At 46.1% G+C, this 20,872-nt stretch overlaps 1 protein-coding gene across 13 annotated transcripts in view; it reads right to left on the bottom strand.

Moving 5' to 3' along the window:
• Camta1 (calmodulin binding transcription activator 1) overlaps positions 1–20,872 on the bottom strand; it is a 710,332-nt gene that overhangs the window by 25,521 nt on the left and 663,939 nt on the right. For all 13 annotated transcript variants that reach the window (XM_070037258.1, XM_070037260.1, XM_070037252.1 and 10 more), the window contains 3 exons: positions 3,411–3,562; positions 516–712; positions 65–143 (listed from right to left, as the gene is read on the bottom strand). In XM_070037258.1, the coding sequence (XP_069893359.1) occupies positions 65–143; positions 516–712; positions 3,411–3,562 (428 nt within the window). The remainder of the gene's footprint in view (positions 1–64; positions 144–515; positions 713–3,410; positions 3,563–20,872) is intronic.

The raw sequence follows: 20,872 nt of genomic DNA, 5'->3' as shown, positions 1-20,872 counted from the left end.
ATCCAATGTCCCTCTGTCACACTGGGAAAATGGCAAGGAAATAACCAGTGAGCCTATTTCTTACCAGAGGAGTACAAGAGAAGTGGTCCACATTCAAAGGGTCAACTTCCAGCTCCAAATCAATGCTATCTGCGTGCTTCGTGCTGTAAGGGATAGCACCAAAGGTTACCATACCACTAGCCCATGGTAAAAGGAAACACCAGGATATTATAAACCCACAAAAGTGAAAACAAATTAGGTATTTCACCTTCCTAATGTGAAAAAAAAAAAGTGCTGGCTTTTGAAGGTAGTTTGGACTCTGCCTGGCGGAAGCCCAAAGGAAATAAAAAGCCCACATTTAGGTAGTATTTCACTCAGAGTCTCTTGGGCATAAGCTCATAAAACTCCCTTGGAAAGGCTGAGGAGAAAGTCCTCTGTTCCTAGGCCATAAGCTTACTGAATTGCCAGAGCTCTCTCCATTAGGGGAAATGCAGCTGATGAGCGAAGATGACCTGTTATTTGCACTCCAGCCTTACCGCCACTTGATGAGGGTCTGGATCAGGGTGGCATAGCCCTGGGCAGCAGCCAGGTGTAAGAGGGTCATCCCACGGAAAGTCTTCGAATGGATCAAATGCTTGGACTTCGCCCAGCAGGCTCGGCTCATCATCTTCTCACAGACAACAACCACACGACTCTCAAAGCAGCTCCCCAGGGTCCCAGTCCCAGAGGCACACTACCGTGAGAAGGAAGACATTAGGACCCATGAACCAGAGGCCCTTCACCACGCAGGGGTTGGAAATGGAAAAGACAAAACACTGAACACAAGAGACATCATGAAAAAGAGAACAGAATGGACATCATTTCAGCTCAGGACGTAAGTGTTGGTTCAAGGAAATTTCCAATAAGTCAATGACCAGCAGTGTGTCAGAGCTTCCGCCCTGGGACACCACGCTGACGGGTCTGGGGGAAGTGTACACTGCCAACAAGAGAACAAGGCTCCAGCCTCCCAGATGAAGCAAACATTGTGGGCAAGAAACTGTGATTGTCTCCATCTAGAATGTGGGGATTTAATGTCTGCACTTCTGAAAGAAAGAAAGTCAAGTTCTTAAATATGGCTTTTTTCTTTTTCCCTAAAGGAAGCACTTGTAACTTTCCAGTTTACCCTTTTACAAAGTGAATATAAAACTGAGGAAAACATGAAATATTGAATCTAAGGATTATTATTATCAAGAAGAACATATAGGAAAGGGAACATCATTACTTTTAACATGGCTGTTGTTAAAAGAAGAAAATCAAAATTGGCAATTGCAACAGCTTGAGTCTCTGTGACAGCAATTTTCTGTTTAGCATTCTCCCTCATGAATGTCATTATTAGCTTAATCCATGTCTCTGGTATTACTTTAGTAAGTTTTTGGATTTCTTTTTTAACCTAGTCATGGGGCTTGAACTCTGGGCCTGGGTGCTGCCCCTGAGCTCTTCAGCTCAAGGTGAGTGCTCTTACCACTCCAGCCACAGCACCACTTCTGGTTTTCTGTTGGTTAACTGGAGATAAGAGTCTCACAGACTTTCCTGCCTAGGCTGGCTTTGAACCATGATCCTCAGCTCTCAGCCTCCTGAGTAGCTAGGATTACAGGTGTGAGCCACCAGTGCCCAGCTGATTTTAGTAAGTTTTTTTTTAACAGTAAGTTCCATAAAATCTAATTAATAGTTGTGCAGGTGTCTCACGCCTGTAATCCTAACTACTTAGGATGCTAAGATCTGAAGATCATGGTTCAAAGCCAGCCTAGGCAGGAAAATCCCTATGAGACTCATCTCCACTTAACCACCAGAAAACCGAAAGTGTCACTGGCTCAAAGAGGTAGAGGGCTAGTCTTGGGCAAAAGAGCTCAGGGACAGCACCTAGGCCCTAAGTTTAAGGCCCACAACCAAAAACAAAACAAAAACAACAACAACAACAAAACCCTAATTAGTAGAGAAATACCATTGCTCCACATTGCTCATTATTATTAAATTAGAAAAAGTGGCTCCAGAAGTAACAGGCAGATAAGCGGATGTGCCGTCATGCCTGTCAGCCCAGCTGGCCCAACACACCACATGCTGACCTTGACTCAGAAGGCCACACAGGGCTGCTGTATACAAATCAGACAGACATACTCAAGAGGGCAGGAAACCACAAGCTGGCAAACAAAACACAGATTTCTAAAGTCTTAAAAATAGCCCTATCTCTACCATAGATTGAAGATAAGGTCGTCTACTGGAGCCAAGTTGAACTGATAAGCACATCCAAGCGGTTACTCTGCGGGCAGATGGTAACAGGCCAGCTGCAGAATGTTTGTGCTTTGAGATGTAGTACACATAACTCCTCACACATGCTTTGTGGGTGTAAGGATTTTCTGGGAACCTCTTCTTTCAGCCATGAAGTACATTAAATATTTCTTCTTTTATAAAACTGAATTGATCAGATGGAAAAAAACTATTTTAGCCTTAATAACAATTTATTGTATTTCAGAGCTCTCCTTTGATTTCTGAAGACAGGGGAGAAATTAGAAGAAAACTTGAGGAGGTTAGCTTTTTGGGTGTAGAAGACTCATTTTCTTACTATTATTAAGGATTGCTACCACTTGATACTGACATGGATCATAAAACAAGTATGTTTACTTCAAAAGGGAACCCTGCAAAGGAAATCAGCATTCATCCTGAAGAGAAAGAGGGGATTGCTTTTGATTTCTGGGCACTGACTAAGTAGTGGAGGAGAGAAATACCACCAAAGCCTTTAACTTTCTCCATGGAGGTCTCTGGAGGAATAATGTTTGCCTAATAAACTTTTTTTTACAATAAAAGCTCCTACACAAAACATATACAAGAGCTTCAAGTCCCAAAAGACCAAAACCATTCTTGCTAATTTCCGTGTGCTTGGCAATGTCATGCACCCTTCATGCAGAGAATGCAAACACAATGCACATGCTGTTCTACACTCAATACCAGCTCCCTAAATCGTTTCCTAGGCCCTTTTTGTCCTGATCTTCTTGAGGTTTTAAGGCTTATAAATTTCTGCATTCAATTATGTTCTGAATTTATCCTTAAGATTTAAAATGTGAAGTAGAAAGACAAATTTATGTCTGAGCCCCACAGATCTGAGTCCGTTTTTTGTTTTGGTCTGTTTTAACTGGCTTCCAATGCCCTCTGCCCCCTAACAAGTGCTAGGTAGACTAAAGATTCCTGAGATCAGTAAAAATGGCATAAAGATGAGGGAGTAAACAAGGGAATTTTACAGTGTCTTTTATAGTGTACACTTGATGCTCAGAACACAAGAGAATATAAAGACACCCCGGGGCTTTTTGCCCAAGTCTAGGAATGACCTTGGTGGCAGGGAAGGGACCTGGAAGCAGCTGCCTCATGCCACACAAATGAAGCGAATCGTCTGCACGTACCTGAGCTTGGCTTGCTCCGTTCCCGCTCCCACTGCCGCCTCCACTGCTGCCTCCTCCACCCGCCTGTTTGTGCTGCTGGGAGCCCGTCATCTCAGCCATTCTCCTCTCCATCTGCTCCAGTCGCTCCAGGATGGACATCCTGAACTGGTTATCTAGGGCAGAGTAGGACGAGTGAGGTTTCGTTCCGGAAGAACAGCACTTGACCTGTGGCCTCTGCCAGCTGTGGGACTGACGTCCAAAGGACTGCCAGAGACTTCAGCAAGCCCAGGACCGCAGCCAGGCCAGACTTCCCCAGAACCGCAGGGGGCTGTCCTCTGGCATGACACTATGACATTGCAAGTCCCCTTTTGGGTTTCTGCCATCCCATCTTTGCTGAATCCCCAACAGAAACCATGGAGAGATCTGATAGAGGCCCGTGAGCAAAGTTACAGCATGAACGCACCTTAATATAAGCTAGTAGAAGAAGGTAATTACTATGGAAAGGAGGGGTTTTTTGTTATTAGATGAGCTTTTATAAGAAGAGACTAAACCAAATTTAGTTTTATGTCCTGACCCAGGATCTAGCTTCTATGTATACTTGACTCATGCCCCAAATCAGAGACAACACCACAGGTGCTTTGTCCCCACCCAAGAAAACAACAACAACAGGACATTACACGGGGAACTATGATTGTAACAAGGATAGTGTTATGGTTCTGTTCCTCTGAGCCAGGGTCAACCACTACACACTTACACTCCATGTGTGCACAAACATGAGGACGCACACTCAAACAGGTTATCTACTATGTAAATGGGAGCATCGGTACCTATAGCCATTGGACATGTATCCACAGTGCTGTGCCAGGAGGCTGTCAGCAAACAGAGCAGACGGGCCTCTTCCTACTGAACACAGACTGTGAGAAGCAAAGAAGGCAGGAGACTGTGAGAAGGAGAAGAACTAAGATAAGCCAGGGATGGGGACATTTGAGTTTGCCCAGAGCAGAAAGAAGGTTGAGGTAAGAGCGAACGCATAGGCCCTACCCCACAAAAGAGGGAGCGTGGCACTGGAGTGACCAAGGACCCTACAGTACAGAGAACAGTACATTGCAGAGAACCCTGACTCTGCCACAAATAAAACAAAACCTCTGGGGCCTCAGCCTCCTCGTGAGGAGACCCTCCAAGGGCTTCAGGCCTCCCACTGTGAATATACATCCATGCTCACAACATGCTGCCTTCTAGCTAAAGCGTGCCAGCCACCATCATCTCCAGAAGGTCTTTAGGAACAGACTTCAGAGGCAGGACAGCAGATTTCCCCTCAAATTGCAAAAGAACTACTCTCAACACATGGCTATCTGGGGCTGGGAAGTTAGCTCAGTGGTAGAATGCTTGCCTTGCATGCATGAAGCCCTGGGCTCGATTCCTCAACACCACATAAGCAGAAAAAGCCAGAGGTGGTACTGTGACTCAAGTGGTAGAGTGCTAGCCTTGAGCTGAAGAGCTGAGGAACAGTGCCCAGGCCCAGAGTTCAGGCTCTACAACCGACAAAAACAAAAACAAAAACAACAAAACCATGGCTATCTGAATCCTGAAAAGGAACAAGCTGGAAAAGAAAGACTGTCAATATTCCTTGCTATCCTACTGGAAAAGAAAGACATTGTCAAGCCAGGCAGAAATGGCCCACACCTGTAATCCTAGCTATTCAGGAGGCTGAGATCTGAGGATTAAGGTTTGAAGCCATCTCAAGCAGGAAAGTCCTTGACACACTTATCTCCAATGAACCACCAAAAATCTGGAAATGGAATTGTGGCTCAAAGCTAAGGGATAATACACAAGTGCTGAGTTCAAACGAAAGGGTGGGATGGGAGGGGAGGGGAAGAGAGGGGAGGGAAGGGAAGTCCTAAGACCAGTGGACATAGCTGATTGGCTGCAGAGAGTAAACAAAAGGGAATTGTCCTTCCCAGACCCTTTCATGTGCCAGGCACCTGCAGGTACTTCCCACATGCCGTGTACAAGGACCACTGCCCTGCCTGGTTCCTCATCATCAAGTGAGGCAGGGATGCTGTTTCCTTACAGACAAGCGGACAGAGTCCCGAGGCAGTAACTCCTGTGCCTGCTCCTCTCTCTGACCACAGAAGGAACAACTACAGGAAAAGAAGAGGCTCGTGCATGAGCAGCCCGTGCCAGGGGAAGGCTGCGCTCACTCTCCAGAAGCAAACAGAAAAGGCCTGTTTTACACAGAGAATTTCAGTACTGATATCCATTTGATTTTCCATTACTATACCACTAAAACCAGGAGAAGACTGCTATTTTTTTTTTTTTTTTGTCGGTCGTGGGGCTTGAACTCTGGGCTTGGGTGCTGTCCCTCAGCTCTTCAGCTCAAGGCGAGCGCTCTACCACTTGAGCTACAGCGCCACTTCCGGTTTTCTGGTGGTTTATTGGAGATAGGAGTCTCATGGTCTTTCCTGACCGGGCTGGCTTTGAACCGTGATCCTCAGATCTCAGCCTCCTGAGTAGCTAGGATTACAGGCGTGAGCCACCAGCGCCCGGCTCAACTGCTGCTATTTCTATGAATAACCATCAAGGAAACAATTGTTCCTCATGGAGACAAAAAATGAGTGCCTTTGCTCCAGTTTCATATATACAGAGAAATATGATAAAGGTGGAGGATCTTGTCTATGATTGCCTATGGCAACTGCCAGCAGGCTGGTAACTGGGTGACACACTGGGGTAACTGCATGTGGCCATTTTCAGCTGGTGGCTGCTAGCAGAAACTGCAGGATGGATGACAGCAAAGGTGGCAGCAGCCACCTCCCTCCTGGCCCTACACTGTCCTTGGGAGCTGAAATCCTGCAGCTGGAGGTCTTCTCCATCTGCAGCCAGCTGAAGACTGGAAGGCAACTCTTCAGTGAGCGCTCAATTCAAAGCAGCAGGGATCACGGTCCTTGGTGCATGGTCAGCACTCCCCCTCATCTTCCCTCACAGTGCCTCTCAAACACCTCTCATCTCCGGACCTACAGAGATGCTCACGAGCCCTGCTGAAGTGTCTTGACTTAACTCTAAGCCTCTGAAGCCCTCAGCTGGCTACATTTACACATCTTGCAGCCATTACATGAATTCTTGGGACACAGAGCACTTTTTTTCAGAGCCTGGAAGCCTGCTGGCCAAGTGTCACACCCCAAGGCAGACAAAATGGCAGAGGCACTAAAAGCTCCTGGTCACACCCTGTTCTCAGAGACAGCCTGTCTCTGTGGAGGTGGCTTTGTTCTACCAGTTCTGCAGAGCCTCAGACCAGAGCCTCAGACCCGCTCTAGGAGGGTCCTGTCCCCACTCCTCCCGCCCAGATCCTGCACAAACAGACCCTCCCTGACTTGCCAGATCTAACCCTCTGCGCATCACACCTGGCCTCTGCTCCCTTCCCACCTGTACTTGCTGTTGCTAGGCAGGGAGCACTGGCATGTTATCATGCTGCTCTGAGTCACACTTCATGAAGATACTGTGAAGCAATGATTTGCATCTGAGCACTATCACAGGAGGCACAACAGCATCTCTGGGCCTCTCAATTCCCATAGGGGAAGAGTGACAGCTGTAACAGGAGGTGATCGTGTGGCACCCCAGGTGCCCGCCCACAGAGAGCACTAAAACAGCCCAGAGGCTGATCACACCTTGTCTCCTCTGGCCAGGCCTGGGCTCAGCCCCCCAATTGGCAAGGCTCCCTTGGCGGCATGGATAAAATGAAGATCTTTCTTTCTCTCTCACTGGCACTTAAAGGGTACTTGTTTGGCTCTTACAACTTTATGATGATCATTAAAACATTCCTGGAAACTACTTGGCAAACTCAGAGCTATGTGTTGCTTTCACTGCACACTGTGTGTGATTATAGGAAAAAGGGAGGATAATTACTTAGATGCAAAAATTAAAACATTCTTATTAGAGTAAAAAAAAGCTCATCTTAAGATTCATTCTTTCGTGCACAAGTATAGGCATCAGGGAGTGCCTAAATAGTATAAACACCCTCATGTGCTCACCAGCAAATCATCTCTGCAGCTGGGATGAACCTGGAGTTTTAAGTTAATCTGGGGGGGGCAGGTAGTACTGTGTAGACTCCGGGGAAGGGGGGAGGAATTTGGCCCTGGTTCTCACCCGTGGTTCTCAAACTGAGCCAACAGTAACTCAGCTTTGAGAGCTTCCAAGTCACATATCCTTCAGGACAATCTGAACTACTCATGAGAATGAGAAAGAGTAGGTGAAAGCAACATGAGATCCTAGAGGGCCCAGCAAAGAAGGCCAGTGCTTCTCACTCTACCTTTTGCCTACCTCATCCTGAAATTTCAGTTCTTACCAAAAGTATAAGGCCAAGTACTAACAGACAAACAAGCTGCCACTCATTACAAAAGACAAGGGAATCACAAAGAGAAGCACACAGTTCTATACTGAGTATTTTGTGCGGGCACGTGTGCGCGCGCGCACACACACACACACACACACACACACAGACAAATCAAAGAGCAGCTAATACGGTTACAACGCACTATGCTAGAGAAGTAATAGAAGGAGCAGCCTAGATTCCTATAATCAACACGAAGGTCACAAAACTTAGATACAATGATACCCTGGCTTCAAGTGAAAAAAATGACCACATGAAAGGCTGTGAATGTCCCTGCAGTTTACATTGGGGAAGAGGTTGTGTATAAACCTGTGGAGAGTAGGATAAACAGAACGTAGGAAAAGCAAACCCAACAACGGCAGAAAGGATTGACTGGAAAGAGAATGATCAACTTCTTGGGCGCTGAGGTTCTATCATTCTTAACATCCTCTGAATAAATCACATGATAACCCCATACTCTTAAAGATGAGGATGGTGGCTTATACCTGTAGTCTCAGGAATTCAGAATGCAGACATCAGGAAAATTGAGGTTTCAGACCAGCCTGATTCAAACCTTAACAAGACCTCAATTAAGAAGCTGGGTAGCGATACTAACTAGCTACAGGGGAGGCTGCTAAATAGGAGGATGGATCACAGTCAGAGGTAGTGGGCCCAGAACAAAACCCACAAGACCATACCTGAAAAGGATTCTATGAAAAGAAGAAAAAAGAGGATATGGCTAAGTGGTAGATCACCTGCCCAGCAAGTGCAAGGCACCCAAAATTCAAGCCGAAGTACTGCCATAAATAAATAAAAGCCTAGGACACGGTACAGTCCAAATAACTTGTTCCTCCTGGCCCAAAGCTCTAGAGGTGACGGCAAGCATCCATCCCTTCCAGTGGCCTGGTGGTCATTATGCTCAGCTCCACTGCAGGCCTCCTGCTGTCCTGGACTGGCAGAGTCCACTCACCCCAGGTGCTGTGCTACTAGACAGCTGCCACACTTTGAACGTGCTCCTCAAGTGTTCATGTGTTAGAAACCAAATTCCAAAGCTCCTATGTGGATGGCATTTGGAGGTCTCTAGTGTTAGATGCAGCCACCAGGGGGTGGGGCTCCAAGATGTCATTAGTGGCTTGCTATCTCACCAGGTCTCACCCTCTCCACTTTACACAGCCGGTCCTCTGTGTCATGGATTCAGAAGCCACAGATTCAACCAACGCAGAAAGTACTTGTAAAAGAACTGTATCCACTCTCAGTGTGTATTTCTCTCTAGTCAGGATGTCCTAGATAACACAGTGTAATGAGTATTTATTTACAAAGCACTTACATTGTACTGAGTGTTGCAAGCCATTTGAGATCCTCTAAAGTTTGCTGGGAACAGGCTCCAGGGAGGTTCTATGCTAATGTGAGGGACTTGAGCATTCTCAGATTTTGCTAACTTCAGGGCATGCTGGAAACCATCCCCTACAGATACAAAGGGACCACAGAATGTTGGTAACGCAACAGAAAATAGACTTGAACAAAAGTACTTAGACCTAAGGAGGGCTTCTAAAAGCATACTTTCAGACCCGAATCTCAGAGGTTTTGAAACAGGAGGTCTGGGCAAATCCAAGAGTTACATTTCTACAAGTTCTCAGGTGATGCCAGGATTGCTGGCCAGGAGCACATTTCAAGAACCCCAGAGCTAAGAGCTGGCCTCTACCACCATGAACGATCAACTCTTCTTTCCTACCCAGTGCTTGTCAAAGGATAACCCAAGGACCACCAGCTTCCATAGAAGCATAGACTCCCACTCAACACTGACAGGAGATTCTGCCTCCTGCAAATCCTTCCAGGCCTGTCCACACTCTGTTGGCAAGAACTAGGGTGTGTGTGTGTGTGTGTGTGTGTGTGTGTGTGTGTGTGTGTGTGTGTGTGTGTGTGTGTGTGTGTGTGTGTGTGTGTGTGTGTGTGTGTGTGTGTGTGTGTGTGTGTGTGTGTGTCCACACTCTGTTGGCAAGAACTAGGGTGTGTGTGTGTGTGTGTGTGTGTGTGTGTGTGTGTGTGTGTGTGTGTGTGTGTGTGTGTGCGTGTGTATGAACTGCTCCTGATTCTTGAACTCAGGGCATTGTTCCTTAGCTTTTTTGCTCAAGGCACTACCACTTGAGCTAGTTCCACTTCTGGCTTAGGATGCACCTATTTTTGGAGGGGGGGGAGTAGGTTAGAACTCAAGACCTTGTACTTGCTAGGCTGGCACTCTACCACTGATATGCCTCCAGATAGGATGCACATTTTCTTCTCAAGTACACAGGCAGTTCACACTCTCCCCTGTACTGTTCTCCAATCAAGCATTACTCTGCCATTGCCACTGGATTTACCTCTGTGCCTCTCTTCATTCAGATGACTAAATAGATGGGATACCAGGAGTATGTCTATACTTGCCCCCTTGCATATTTGGGGGTGTCAGTACTAGGGCTTGAACTCAGGGTCTGAGTGGCATCCCTTAACTTTTTCCTCAAAGTTGGCATTCTAACACTTGAGCCACCACAGTTCCACTTGCAGCTTTTTGCTGATTAATTGGAAGAGAGTCTCATGGAATTTTCTGCCCTTCAACCCTTGAGAAGCTAGAATTACAGATGTGAGCTATTGACCCCGCCCCTTTGTCTTCTTTCTGAGCAGTTCCTTACGTTCTGGTATTATAAGACACTCCAAGAGCCCTAGTTTCTCTCACTGGAGATGGGTATTTTAGAATCAAGATCTGGGTGCTAAATATGCTCACCATTACTAGGGTGTTGCTAGTTTTAAAAATATCTCAGTGGTATCTGTCTTTGAGAGGGTTAAGAAGGGACAAAGGGTGAATAATGCAGCAGTGGTACTCACTAAAACACTATGTTGAAAAAGAACTATACAACTTGTGGGTGAGGATGAGAGGGAAAAGCTAGGAGAAAGAAGGGGTGACATTGTCCAAAATAAAATGTACTCTTCGTTTTTGTTCGTTTGTTTTTGTTGGTCGTGTGCTCAGCCTGAGCACTGTCCCTCAGCTCTTCAGCTCAAGGCTAGCTCTCTACCACTTGAGCTACAGCACCACTTCCGGTTTTCTGGTGATTTATTAGAGATAAGAGTTTCACGGACTTTTCCTGCCGGGGCTGGCTTTGAACCAAGATCCTCAGAACTCAGCCTCCTGAATAGCTAGGATTATAGGCGTGAGCCACTGGCGCCCGGCTTTAAAATGTACTCTCTACCTGACTGACTTCTGTAACTATAACCCCTCTCTACAACACCTTTAATAGTAATCATTTTTTTTAACTCAGAAAAAGAATATCTCAGTGGACAAAACTGGGGGGAAATATACATTATATATAACATATATAATAACCTATGTAACACATTTACCTACACATATGGCCTATGCACATCTGTAACTTATCTGGGTATGCTTGCATATGTGTGTGCATATATGCGTGTCTATCTGTATGATGTGCATATGTATCAACAGGAGTCACACTGATATCTCTGACCCTAGTATAGCCCTGCAGCGCCCATTCTAGCCTTCTGGGAGCACTTTATTTATTTAATTTATTATTACTTTGTCAGTTGTGGGGCCTGAACTCTTCAGCTCAAGGCTAGCACTTTACTACTTGAGCCCCAGCGTCACTTCCGGTTTTTTCTGCTTATGTGGTCCTAAGGAATCGAATCCAGGGCCTCATGCATGCTAGGCAAGCACTCTACTACTGAGCCACTTTCCCAGCCCCTGGGAGTGCTTTAAATGTAGACAAAATGAGGGCTGAGGATGGAGCTAAGGGGCAGAGCACTTGCCTGGCATGTACAAAGCCTTGTTTGATCCCGGCACTAGGAGAAAAAAATAAAAGTAACTGCAAGATATCTACACATGGAAAGCCAGCGAGAATATTCCGCAAACAAATCTTATTGAGGGGTGTGGGGAGGGCAGGTGTGGGGAAGGGCACGGCAGTCCCCCAGTGCACGGCCACACCGCGGCTCTGGGGCTCCACCGTCTCCGCATCCAGGCCGTGCTGCAGGTGGAGGTTTGGAGCCGCACAGGCTGGGGAGAGGGGGAAGGGGGCGTGCGGGCTCAGCGGGCTGTGTAGGCTGGGGGGAAGGGGACGTGCGGGCTGGGGGGGGCAGTGCACAGACGCCAAGGGAGGGAGCAGGGGGCCTCCTGCACGGGGTCCCTGAGCTTCAAGACATCCGTTCATTCAGTCAGCCCAACGGTTCAGAAGCAATTGTTAAAAACAAGCAATGTCAGGCAACCCGACGCCACAGTAGGAAGAGCGGGATCTGCTGCTGTGGAAAATCCTGCGAGCTGGGCCTCCGACATGGCAAGATGGCGCCCGCAGGCCGCGAGCGAGACGGCATCACACGGAGCACACGACCGCAGCATGCATCAAGAGCAAGACGGCGCCTGCAGGGAGCATGCATCCTCTGCCAGGGACAAAATGGCGTCCGCACGGCGCATGCGTCCTCTGCCGCAGGCGAGATGACGTCCGCACGGAGCATGCGTCCTCTGCCGCAGCGAGATGGCATCCACAGGAGCAAGAGGCGAGATGACGTCCGCACGGAGCACGCGTCCTCTGCCGCAGGCGAGATGACCCGCATGGAGCATGCGCCTGGGCATCCAGCAGGCTTCGAGCAGCGCCCGGCCCCTCCTGCTCCTCCAGTGTATTGCAATTGAATCCGTGATGGCGGCTGTGTTGCAGGATGACCTGAGGGCCTTCCTGACATTATATCGGATAATTTAGCTCAAAACACTCTCTCCCTGTGAACCTGAACGAGACGCATCCACTTGCCATGGGAGGCGCTAAGGCACCTGCCCCCGGCCCTGTTTTTGGGGTTCTCGGGCCCACGGGGGTTGTCCATGCCCTTGGGCCCCGACCTTCCCGAGTCTACCTGGTGAACTTCCCATTCTCACGGTGGCCCAGGCCATCCTCCGGGATATTATTCCCGATCTTTAAAACAGCTAAAAGAACCCCCTTCCTCTTCCTTCGGGGGGGGGGGGAAGCTGAGGCTCGGAGAATGTTTTAGCCAGGGTCATGCCCCTGGCCAGTTTCAGGGTACTGATCTTCCCACCGTGCCCGGCTTCCCTCGGTGCTAACGGTGCTTGTCACTCTCGCAGAGGCTGGACTGGGGGCCTTGAAGAGTGCGCTCTTGTCCTGTATGTCTGCCGCGTGGAGAGTTCGTGGAAAGGAATGCTGCCTTTTGTGTTTGCTTGCCTCCATAAGAGGGTCTTGCTGTAGCCAGGCTAGCCCAGATTCTCCTGCCTGTTTCTCAAAACTCTGAGACTACAGGCACGTTCTTGCCCCACTAATTTAAGCATCTAGAAGCCAACTATTGATGAGGTCATATACTGTTGGGTCAAGGACTCTGAGCTAATTTCCCTATCCACAATGTACCCGGGGTGATGTATGCACCAATCAGCAAGTTTTATTACTTGCTCCAGTGGAAAGAGATTGGTGGAAATGGCGAAAATGCAATGGAGCTGGCTTGGAAAGCAAGACAGGAAGCTCTATGAGTTTTGTTGGCTGGTTGCCACTTTGTTTCAACACAGGTAAAAAAAAAAATGATGTCACTACAGTAAGTTGGCCTAAGAGCCTGGCAGCAAAACTGAGGACCATATGACTTCTTCACAAACTGGAATTTCCCAGCAATGCCACTTTTCTGAGGCCACTGAGCTTCACATTAAAAATAGGACTCCAGGCCCAACATCGGTGGCTCACGCCCATAATCCAAGCTACTCAGGAGGCCGAGATCTGAGGATGAGGTTTGAAGCCAACCCTGGCAGGAAAGTCCTTGAGACTCCAATTAATCACCTTTAAAAAGCTGGTAGTGGAGCTGCAGTTCAAGTGATAGCCTTGAGAAAAAAAAAAAAAAAGCTCAGGGACAGCACTGAGACCCTCAGTTCAAACCCAAGGACTGATAGGAAAAAAAAGTCAGGCTGGAGACTGGAGACAAGGTAGAGCACCAGCTGTGAGCAGGGAAGTGACGAATTTAAACTCTGTTAACAATCAACCATAAAAAAATCCAACAACAGAACTCCTACAAAACAAAAGCAATAACTCCTAACGTTTTAGGCAGATGGAATATTTAGGATGCAAATGACTGGTGGCCTGCCTTCGGGGAAGGAGTACCTATACTGAATTACATACGTGCTCAACAAGTCTGTCAGGTTAAGTGGCAGGATAAACATGAAAATTTGTGTTAAGCAAAATGAACATTTTCTAGAACAGGTAGAGAAAGCATGCATGGGCCTGCATACCTGTGAATTGATTTAATGCACAGTATCTTGTTATTACAGTTGTGTGAGCTGAGCCACCTCAGATCCTGCTGCCAGAGCAGAAGAAAAAGTTTTGCCTTGGCAGGTAAATGAATGAAGGCACAATCATCAAATACCATCTGCTATTTTAGAACACGTTATTTGTAGCTCAAGTGCACATGTGCCTCCTGTTGCTATTTGGACCTGGAATGAGAGGCCATCTCTCATTCCCTTTCCAGCCCTTGGCTGCACTGGCAGGAAGAGCTGATGAAGCGGGAGGAGGCATGACTTGAACTATTTCTGTAGAGGACTGGAATTGCTGCTTAGGAAGGCTCCTGAATTTTTCAGGAAGCTCAGAAAGACAGGGAAAATGAAGTCACTCCATTCCTTCCCAGAATAAATGGGGCCGCTGGAGTCCATTAAGCTGCTCCTCCCATGGAGGCAAGCCACTTAAGATGTCCAAGTGCAAGGGTAAGTGTAAGGGCCAGACTCAGATAAGGCACAAGCTGTACCACTCTGATTTTCCAAAGCAATGGCTAAATTTAGCCTTTGCAAAAACTGCCATACTCCACGTTTTAAAACCCCTCCAACTCTATGTACCAAACACTAGAAAGGGGGATTAGCAGTCCTCCTTGGGATCTCTTCATTTGGAGGGACTTGGGACTCAAAATTTCTCCTCCTTGGTCTGTTTTGTAGTATTCACAAATTCAGAGCCTCAGACATGTCCAGAAAACTCACTTAGGATCTGCTAAAATAACTAATAGCCCTTAGGAGACAAAATGTTCCAAGGGCAGCAGAGCAAGCTCACAATCATCTCTCCTCCAAAGTCTTCCTTTAGTCTTTGCAGCTAGAGGTGAATAAGGGCAAAAATACTGAACCTGTGCCCCCCAGGACCCTAGGCAAGCCTGAGGGATGTCCACGGAGCTCAGCCATCATCCCTAGATGATGCAGGAGCCAGTTTTACCATCAGTAAGAAAAAAATCCAACTGGAAATAATGATAACAAAACTGCAGCTAACTAATGAGTGCAGAGAACAGGAGCTCTGGCACAGATTCGGTACCCACCAGTGTACTGAAGAGCAGAACACCTTAAGCCTGCTATCTTCAAGGGCAGTGCCTACACATTTGTTGTAATGCACAGGGAACACAAACATGACACTTGTGAACTGAGACATCTAAGGTAGTAGAAGTGAAATATATGCAGAGAATGGGGCAAGCACATTACCATCAAGACTCAGGAGGTCTCTAAAAGATGAGACATGGGGGCTGGGAAGGCGGCTCAAAGGTAGAGTGCTTGCTTTGTATGCATGAAGCCCTGGTTTCCATTCCTCAGCACCATACGCAGAAAAAAAAAAAGCTGGAAGTGGTCCTGTGGCTCAAGTGGTAGAGCCCTAACCTTGAGCTGAAGAGCTGAGGGACAGCACCCAGGCCCAGAGTTCAGGCCCCATGACCAACAACAACAACAAAAAAAAGATGGGACTTGGACACGTGTAATAATCTAATCTAACCTGGAGGGATGTGAAATGGAATGAAAGTTAAATGTTTGCATAAACAAAAATGCAAGCAAAAAAATCCTGAGACTTAAGAATGGAAAGATTAGAACTACAAGACACCTCGAATTGTCAAGAGGTATAAATTTAGTAATTAAGCACTTAGCAGGTTGTTCTGTGATGCAGAATTACCAAAAGACACTCAAAGTCCTTTGGGAAATGAGGACCAGAAGAGATTCACACTACATGTTTACTCAATAGCCACGACTGAGACTGTGCTGGGACTCTCAGGGTACAAAGGCCACAAAGCTGCTCAGGTTGTTTTGGCCACTAGGGACCCAAAAGTCAAATTATTCAATTCAGGAGACTCTGAGAAAGTGGTGGGCCCCAGGTTCAAACCCATCTTCTGGGGGATGTTCAGCTTAAGCATTCCCAATGGCCTTGTATGGAGCATTTCCCTCAGAATGTCCCATCAAAGATGGCTTTGGTTAAATACAAGTATGTTGACAAGTGTGTTAGGTAAGACGTTTTGGAAACCTAAAAATGCTAATGTATACTGAAAAAACTGCTTACATAGAGCTAATTAGAGGTGTTTTCTAAATGTTTTGTATGAGGAACTCTTTTAAGCATTTACTCAAGGAATATTCACATAGAAGATTCTAGAATACAAATCAGTCTAAAGAGGCATTTCTGGATACAGACTACCTCTGAGTTCAGGAATTCTTGGTTCATATCTTCTCTTTCTCCTTCATTCACCAGGCTAGGCCCAGGCGCCACTTGGGAACCCAGCAAGGTTATGTGAATCAGTGTGTGAACAAGAAATCACAGTGACATTTGATCCCCTCATGGGAGGGCACAAGTGATCATGGCCCTGCCCTTGCGAGTGGATTCATTCATTCATGCAGTTAATGGGTATCTCCAGAGAAGACTCTGCCACACAAGGTGGCCATCACCGGACACAGTACCTCAACCTCAGGCCAGACATTGAGCCAAAATCCAGTCTGCAGTATTATCAGCAACAGAAAACAGACTGTGACACCCAGGAGCTGGCACAGGACACTGTAGAAGAACTTAACGTCCCTTCCCTGTGGTCCCGTCTTCCACCTCTGGAGAGTCCCCGAGTTCCCTCCACTTCCGAAAAGTGTGGACAGGCAGAAACCTCTTTAACCCTTGTCCTCCATCACTTTTGTAGTTCTATCTTTGTAAGATATCACAGAAAGATCTTTATCATGTTTTCGTCATTCCACTGGGGATAAAAGTAAGATTGTAAGCCAAACATGGTGATGCGCCCCTGTAATTGTAGCATTTTGGAGGTGGAGGCAGGAGGATATCAAGTTCAAGGCCAGCTCGGGTTAGAGAAGCCCTGTCTCAAAAAGCAAAAATAGCAATGTAACAGACAATAAGACTAATAGTAAGGCTATACCATCAAGAAACTTAAAATTGCTTACTCTCTGGCTTTATGCTAAAATGTTAGAATAACAGCTTCAAGTTTTCAAAGGACTCTGGGAATTAAAAATCTTGACTAAAAATATTACCATTTGCTGGAATTATTCTCTCTGCAAATTGCTGCCCAGGGCACATTTAACAAACAGGGAACATATAACAAATGTGCTTTGTTTTGAAAGATGTAAGTGGTATGTTACATATTAATAAATTATATAGGTTAAAATGTATTCTATATAAGGGCTGGGAAGGTGGCTCAGTGGTAGAGTGCTTGCCTTGCATACATGAGGCCCTGGGTTCGATTCCTCAGCACCACATAAGCAAAAAGAAAAAAAGCCAGAAGTGGCACTGTGGCTCAAGTGGTAGAGTGCTAGCTTTGAGCTGAAGAGTTGAGGGACAGAGCCCAGCCCCAGAGTTCAGGCCCCATGACTGGACCCCCCAAAAAATGTATTATTTAAGCATGCACACACACTATCTTATTATTTTTCTCCTACAAATGCAGAGTATCTATTGTGATTTCAAAAGACTGTTTTCAGGCTGATCCAGAACTTACGCAGAATTCACTTCACTGTTTACCTGAGAGACATTACTGAACTTACAAGTTTTTAGAATAGTCCGTTATAAGCTGGGCACTTCCTATTTTTTACATTTTTAAACACATGAAAGGTAGAGGCATTGATTCTGGCTAGTATGGAATGGTTTCTTTTTCTAGAAAAGACAAAGGATATTTAATTAAGTTCTTTGTTTCTCAGTCCAAACCACAGTGTGTAATATTAAGGAATTGCATCATATTTTCTGAATGTGGCCCTAGAAGCTGTTAGGCAGCAATCACTGGAAGATTCACTGAAGAGACTGTGGTGTCTGCACACTGAAAAAGGAGAATTAGAACACGGGATGCAGTCTTATTCTGTGGTTTTGACATAAAAAAGACTTTCTTTTCTTAAGGAATAAGACAAGTATGGAGGTCCAGCGCACCTGCCTGTTCCCTTCGCTGACTTGGCTCATTGCTGCTCTTTGGGGAATCCAAGGACTGAATGTCTGTCCCCTCAGGTTCACATGCTGAAATCCTAAGCTGCTGGCGAGAAGGTAAGGGCAGTGGAGTGCTTCCGAAGAGGATCAACGCCCTCATCAAGACGACCCGGGAGAACAATCTTATCTTCTACTGCAGGTGAGGATATAAAAGGCTGCAGTGTGCCCCCCCCACTCGAGCAATGCTGGTACCCTCATCTTAAGACTACCAGCCTCCAGACGTGTAACAACTACTGGATGTTTACAAGCTACCTCTCAATAATACAACAGACAGAACAAAACAGGGAACTATCCTCATCTTATGCTGTTTGGGCGCTGGCAATTTCTCCTTCCTTCCTTCCTTCCATCCTTCCTTCCTCCTTCCTCCTCCTCCTTCTTCTTCTGGCACTGGCAATTTCTTCTTCTTTCTTCTTCCTTCTCCTTCTTCTTCTTCTTTGTGTGAATTACACCAAGGGGTTTCACTATAGTATTTCAGATGTGCCTATATTAAGTTTTGCTCTGAACAACCCTCTCTATTGCTTTTCTTCCCTCACCTACACGTGTGTGTGTCCAGCCTTGCTTATGATCGCACCTACCTACTCAAGTGGTTGATCTCAAGACTCCAATTGGGCCAGTAAAAGAGAGAAGATTTTCTGAAACTAACGAGAAAAACTTTTCCCAGACATTTGTTAAATTGGCAGCCTGCAAGCCTAGCTTTGTTCCACCTTAGGAATACCTGCCCGAGATAACATAAAGAGCAGAGAGAGCCAAGAAAGGGAGAGATTCCTAATGATATCACCTGAGCACCTAGAACCAGTGGTACCTGAAGAAAACACCTAAGCATCAACAAATCCCTTTTTGTGTGTAAGCCATTTGAACTGTAGTTGTCATTTGCAGCTCAGCAAGGTAAAGCAAATCTACTAACTGAAGTGTTGATACTTTTGATAAACATTAGGAAAGTTCTGCCTTGGCTTACCAGTAAAAATGTTATTCCAATAATACATTAGTAGTATTATACTAATTATCATTAGAATTTATCTAGAAAACATGGGATAAAATTATGGCAGAAACAAGCTGTGGTGCTTATTTGAAACCCAATTCAATGTTGATTACCCCAAGAAATCAGAAGGGCAGAAAAAGGCTACTACCCTCCAGTCTAGCTGATGAGCCTTTGTTACTGAATTAGATATGTATGAAAGAATCTTAACTCCTTCAGGCCAAGGTCATCACCAAATGCAGCACTGGGACAGACACAGTGCATGAAATACGATCATTATACAACATGGGAATTAGCTAGTGTGATGGCTTTTAACTTTTGACTGTGGCCTACAGAAATAACCAGAAAGACGTATATTCATTCATGCTCCCTCTGTCTCTGCCTGTCTCTCATCAACCAATGCTTACCCCCCACCACATGCAATGCTAACCCGCTAAACTGACTTCCTGAAGCACTAATTGTTTTAGAAAACAGTTAAGGGACTGAGACCTAGAGATAAAAGGAACTAGTGCTAAGAGTTTCATTGAGTTTATTAGCAGCAGAGCTGACACACAGACCTTCTGCTGTAGAACAGGAGAGAAAAAAGCTGGCACCTGTACACGTTCCTCCACAGTGAGCTCCCAGCCAATCTTACACAATATGGGAGCATGACCCAGGGGTCTGGTCTGACCGAAGCCATTTTATATTGGTACAATGTCCAGGTTTTTTAGGACCACCCTCAAGGCCCCTTAAGTGAAAGGTCAAATCTACTAGTGACCTTGAACTGACCTGAATGGAAGATTATGTGACAGCTGTGCCTAAATTATCCACAGACCAATCAACTGAATGTACAAAGAAGAATCTGGTTTGTTTTAAGTGAAGAAACACTCCAACCTCAGGCAGCTCACTACCCATGAGCAGCCCTGTCCGGTGTTAAGTTCTTTATCAACTAACAGTTCCTATGTTAGTTCTAACTCCCAGATCTTATTACACCAGATACCCGAGGGGAAGATTCGGCTTAGATGCTACCCCCATCACACTCCCAGGAGCCTCTAATCTTATCCTGATGAGGAAAAAGGCTTAGTTAATGTGGTGAGATGAGTGCAGCTCAGAGAACAGGGAGGCAGAACTCAGCCATAGTATAAGCCAGGGTAGCAGTCAACTAGACTAGAGGCCAGCGAAGAGATGGGATGATGAAGATGGTGAAAATCTGGTAGAAGACAGCCAAGAAGACAGGGAGAGACCACGTGGTTCATCTCGGCGTTGACACATTCTAGTTTAAAATGACAGGGAAACTGACTTGCCATCACTTTTCTCCATTACAAAAAAATAGTGGATAAGTGTATCATCGATGGTTTAACTCCTGTATTTACTCCAGTTAAAATCCCTTTACCTTCTCCAAGTCAGTATTTATAACTTGTTATAATTTAACAACTCTTATGCGGTAGGTGTTGACAGACTGTTCCGTATTGTGTCATCAATGGCTATGTTCTATTTTTTGAGGCTGACAATGTAAATTAAGCAGCTCATAAGACCCATGTGTCTGTTAGTGCATAAAAAGGATCTTTACTGAAACGAAGCATCCAAAACAACTGTACTAGCTCCCTCCAATTTCTTAAAAGCTCCTCTCTACAAACGTCTCCCTTGGTGTTAACTCACTCCCCATACTGCTTGGACAGCAAGGAACAGCCCTATCTGTCGGCACAGGCATCTCCTGGCCTCCTGCTGGGTGCTAACCCGTATGTAGGCACATCCGAGAACAGCAAAGAAGAAATGGCCGCTTCACCCAGGGGGTAAGACTATCCCTGCCGGTCTTTATAATCAGGAGTACCAATGTCCTCATGAGGTGAGTGGGGTCACCCCCAGACTATTAAGCACTTCCTGAATGTTAAGCATGACTAAAGTTAGCGTGTGGTCTTTGCTGTAATTCAGTAAGTCTCATCTAGAATTCTCCCAT

The sequence above is a fragment of the Dipodomys merriami genome, unplaced genomic scaffold (assembly GCF_024711535.1).
Source record: "Dipodomys merriami isolate MVZ:Mamm:240054 unplaced genomic scaffold, mDipMer1.0.p SCAF_28, whole genome shotgun sequence".
NCBI classification, from domain to species: Eukaryota; Metazoa; Chordata; class Mammalia; order Rodentia; family Heteromyidae; genus Dipodomys; species Dipodomys merriami.
Note: the sequence above shows the minus strand (reverse complement) of the source record. Positions and strands in the feature narration are given on the sequence as shown.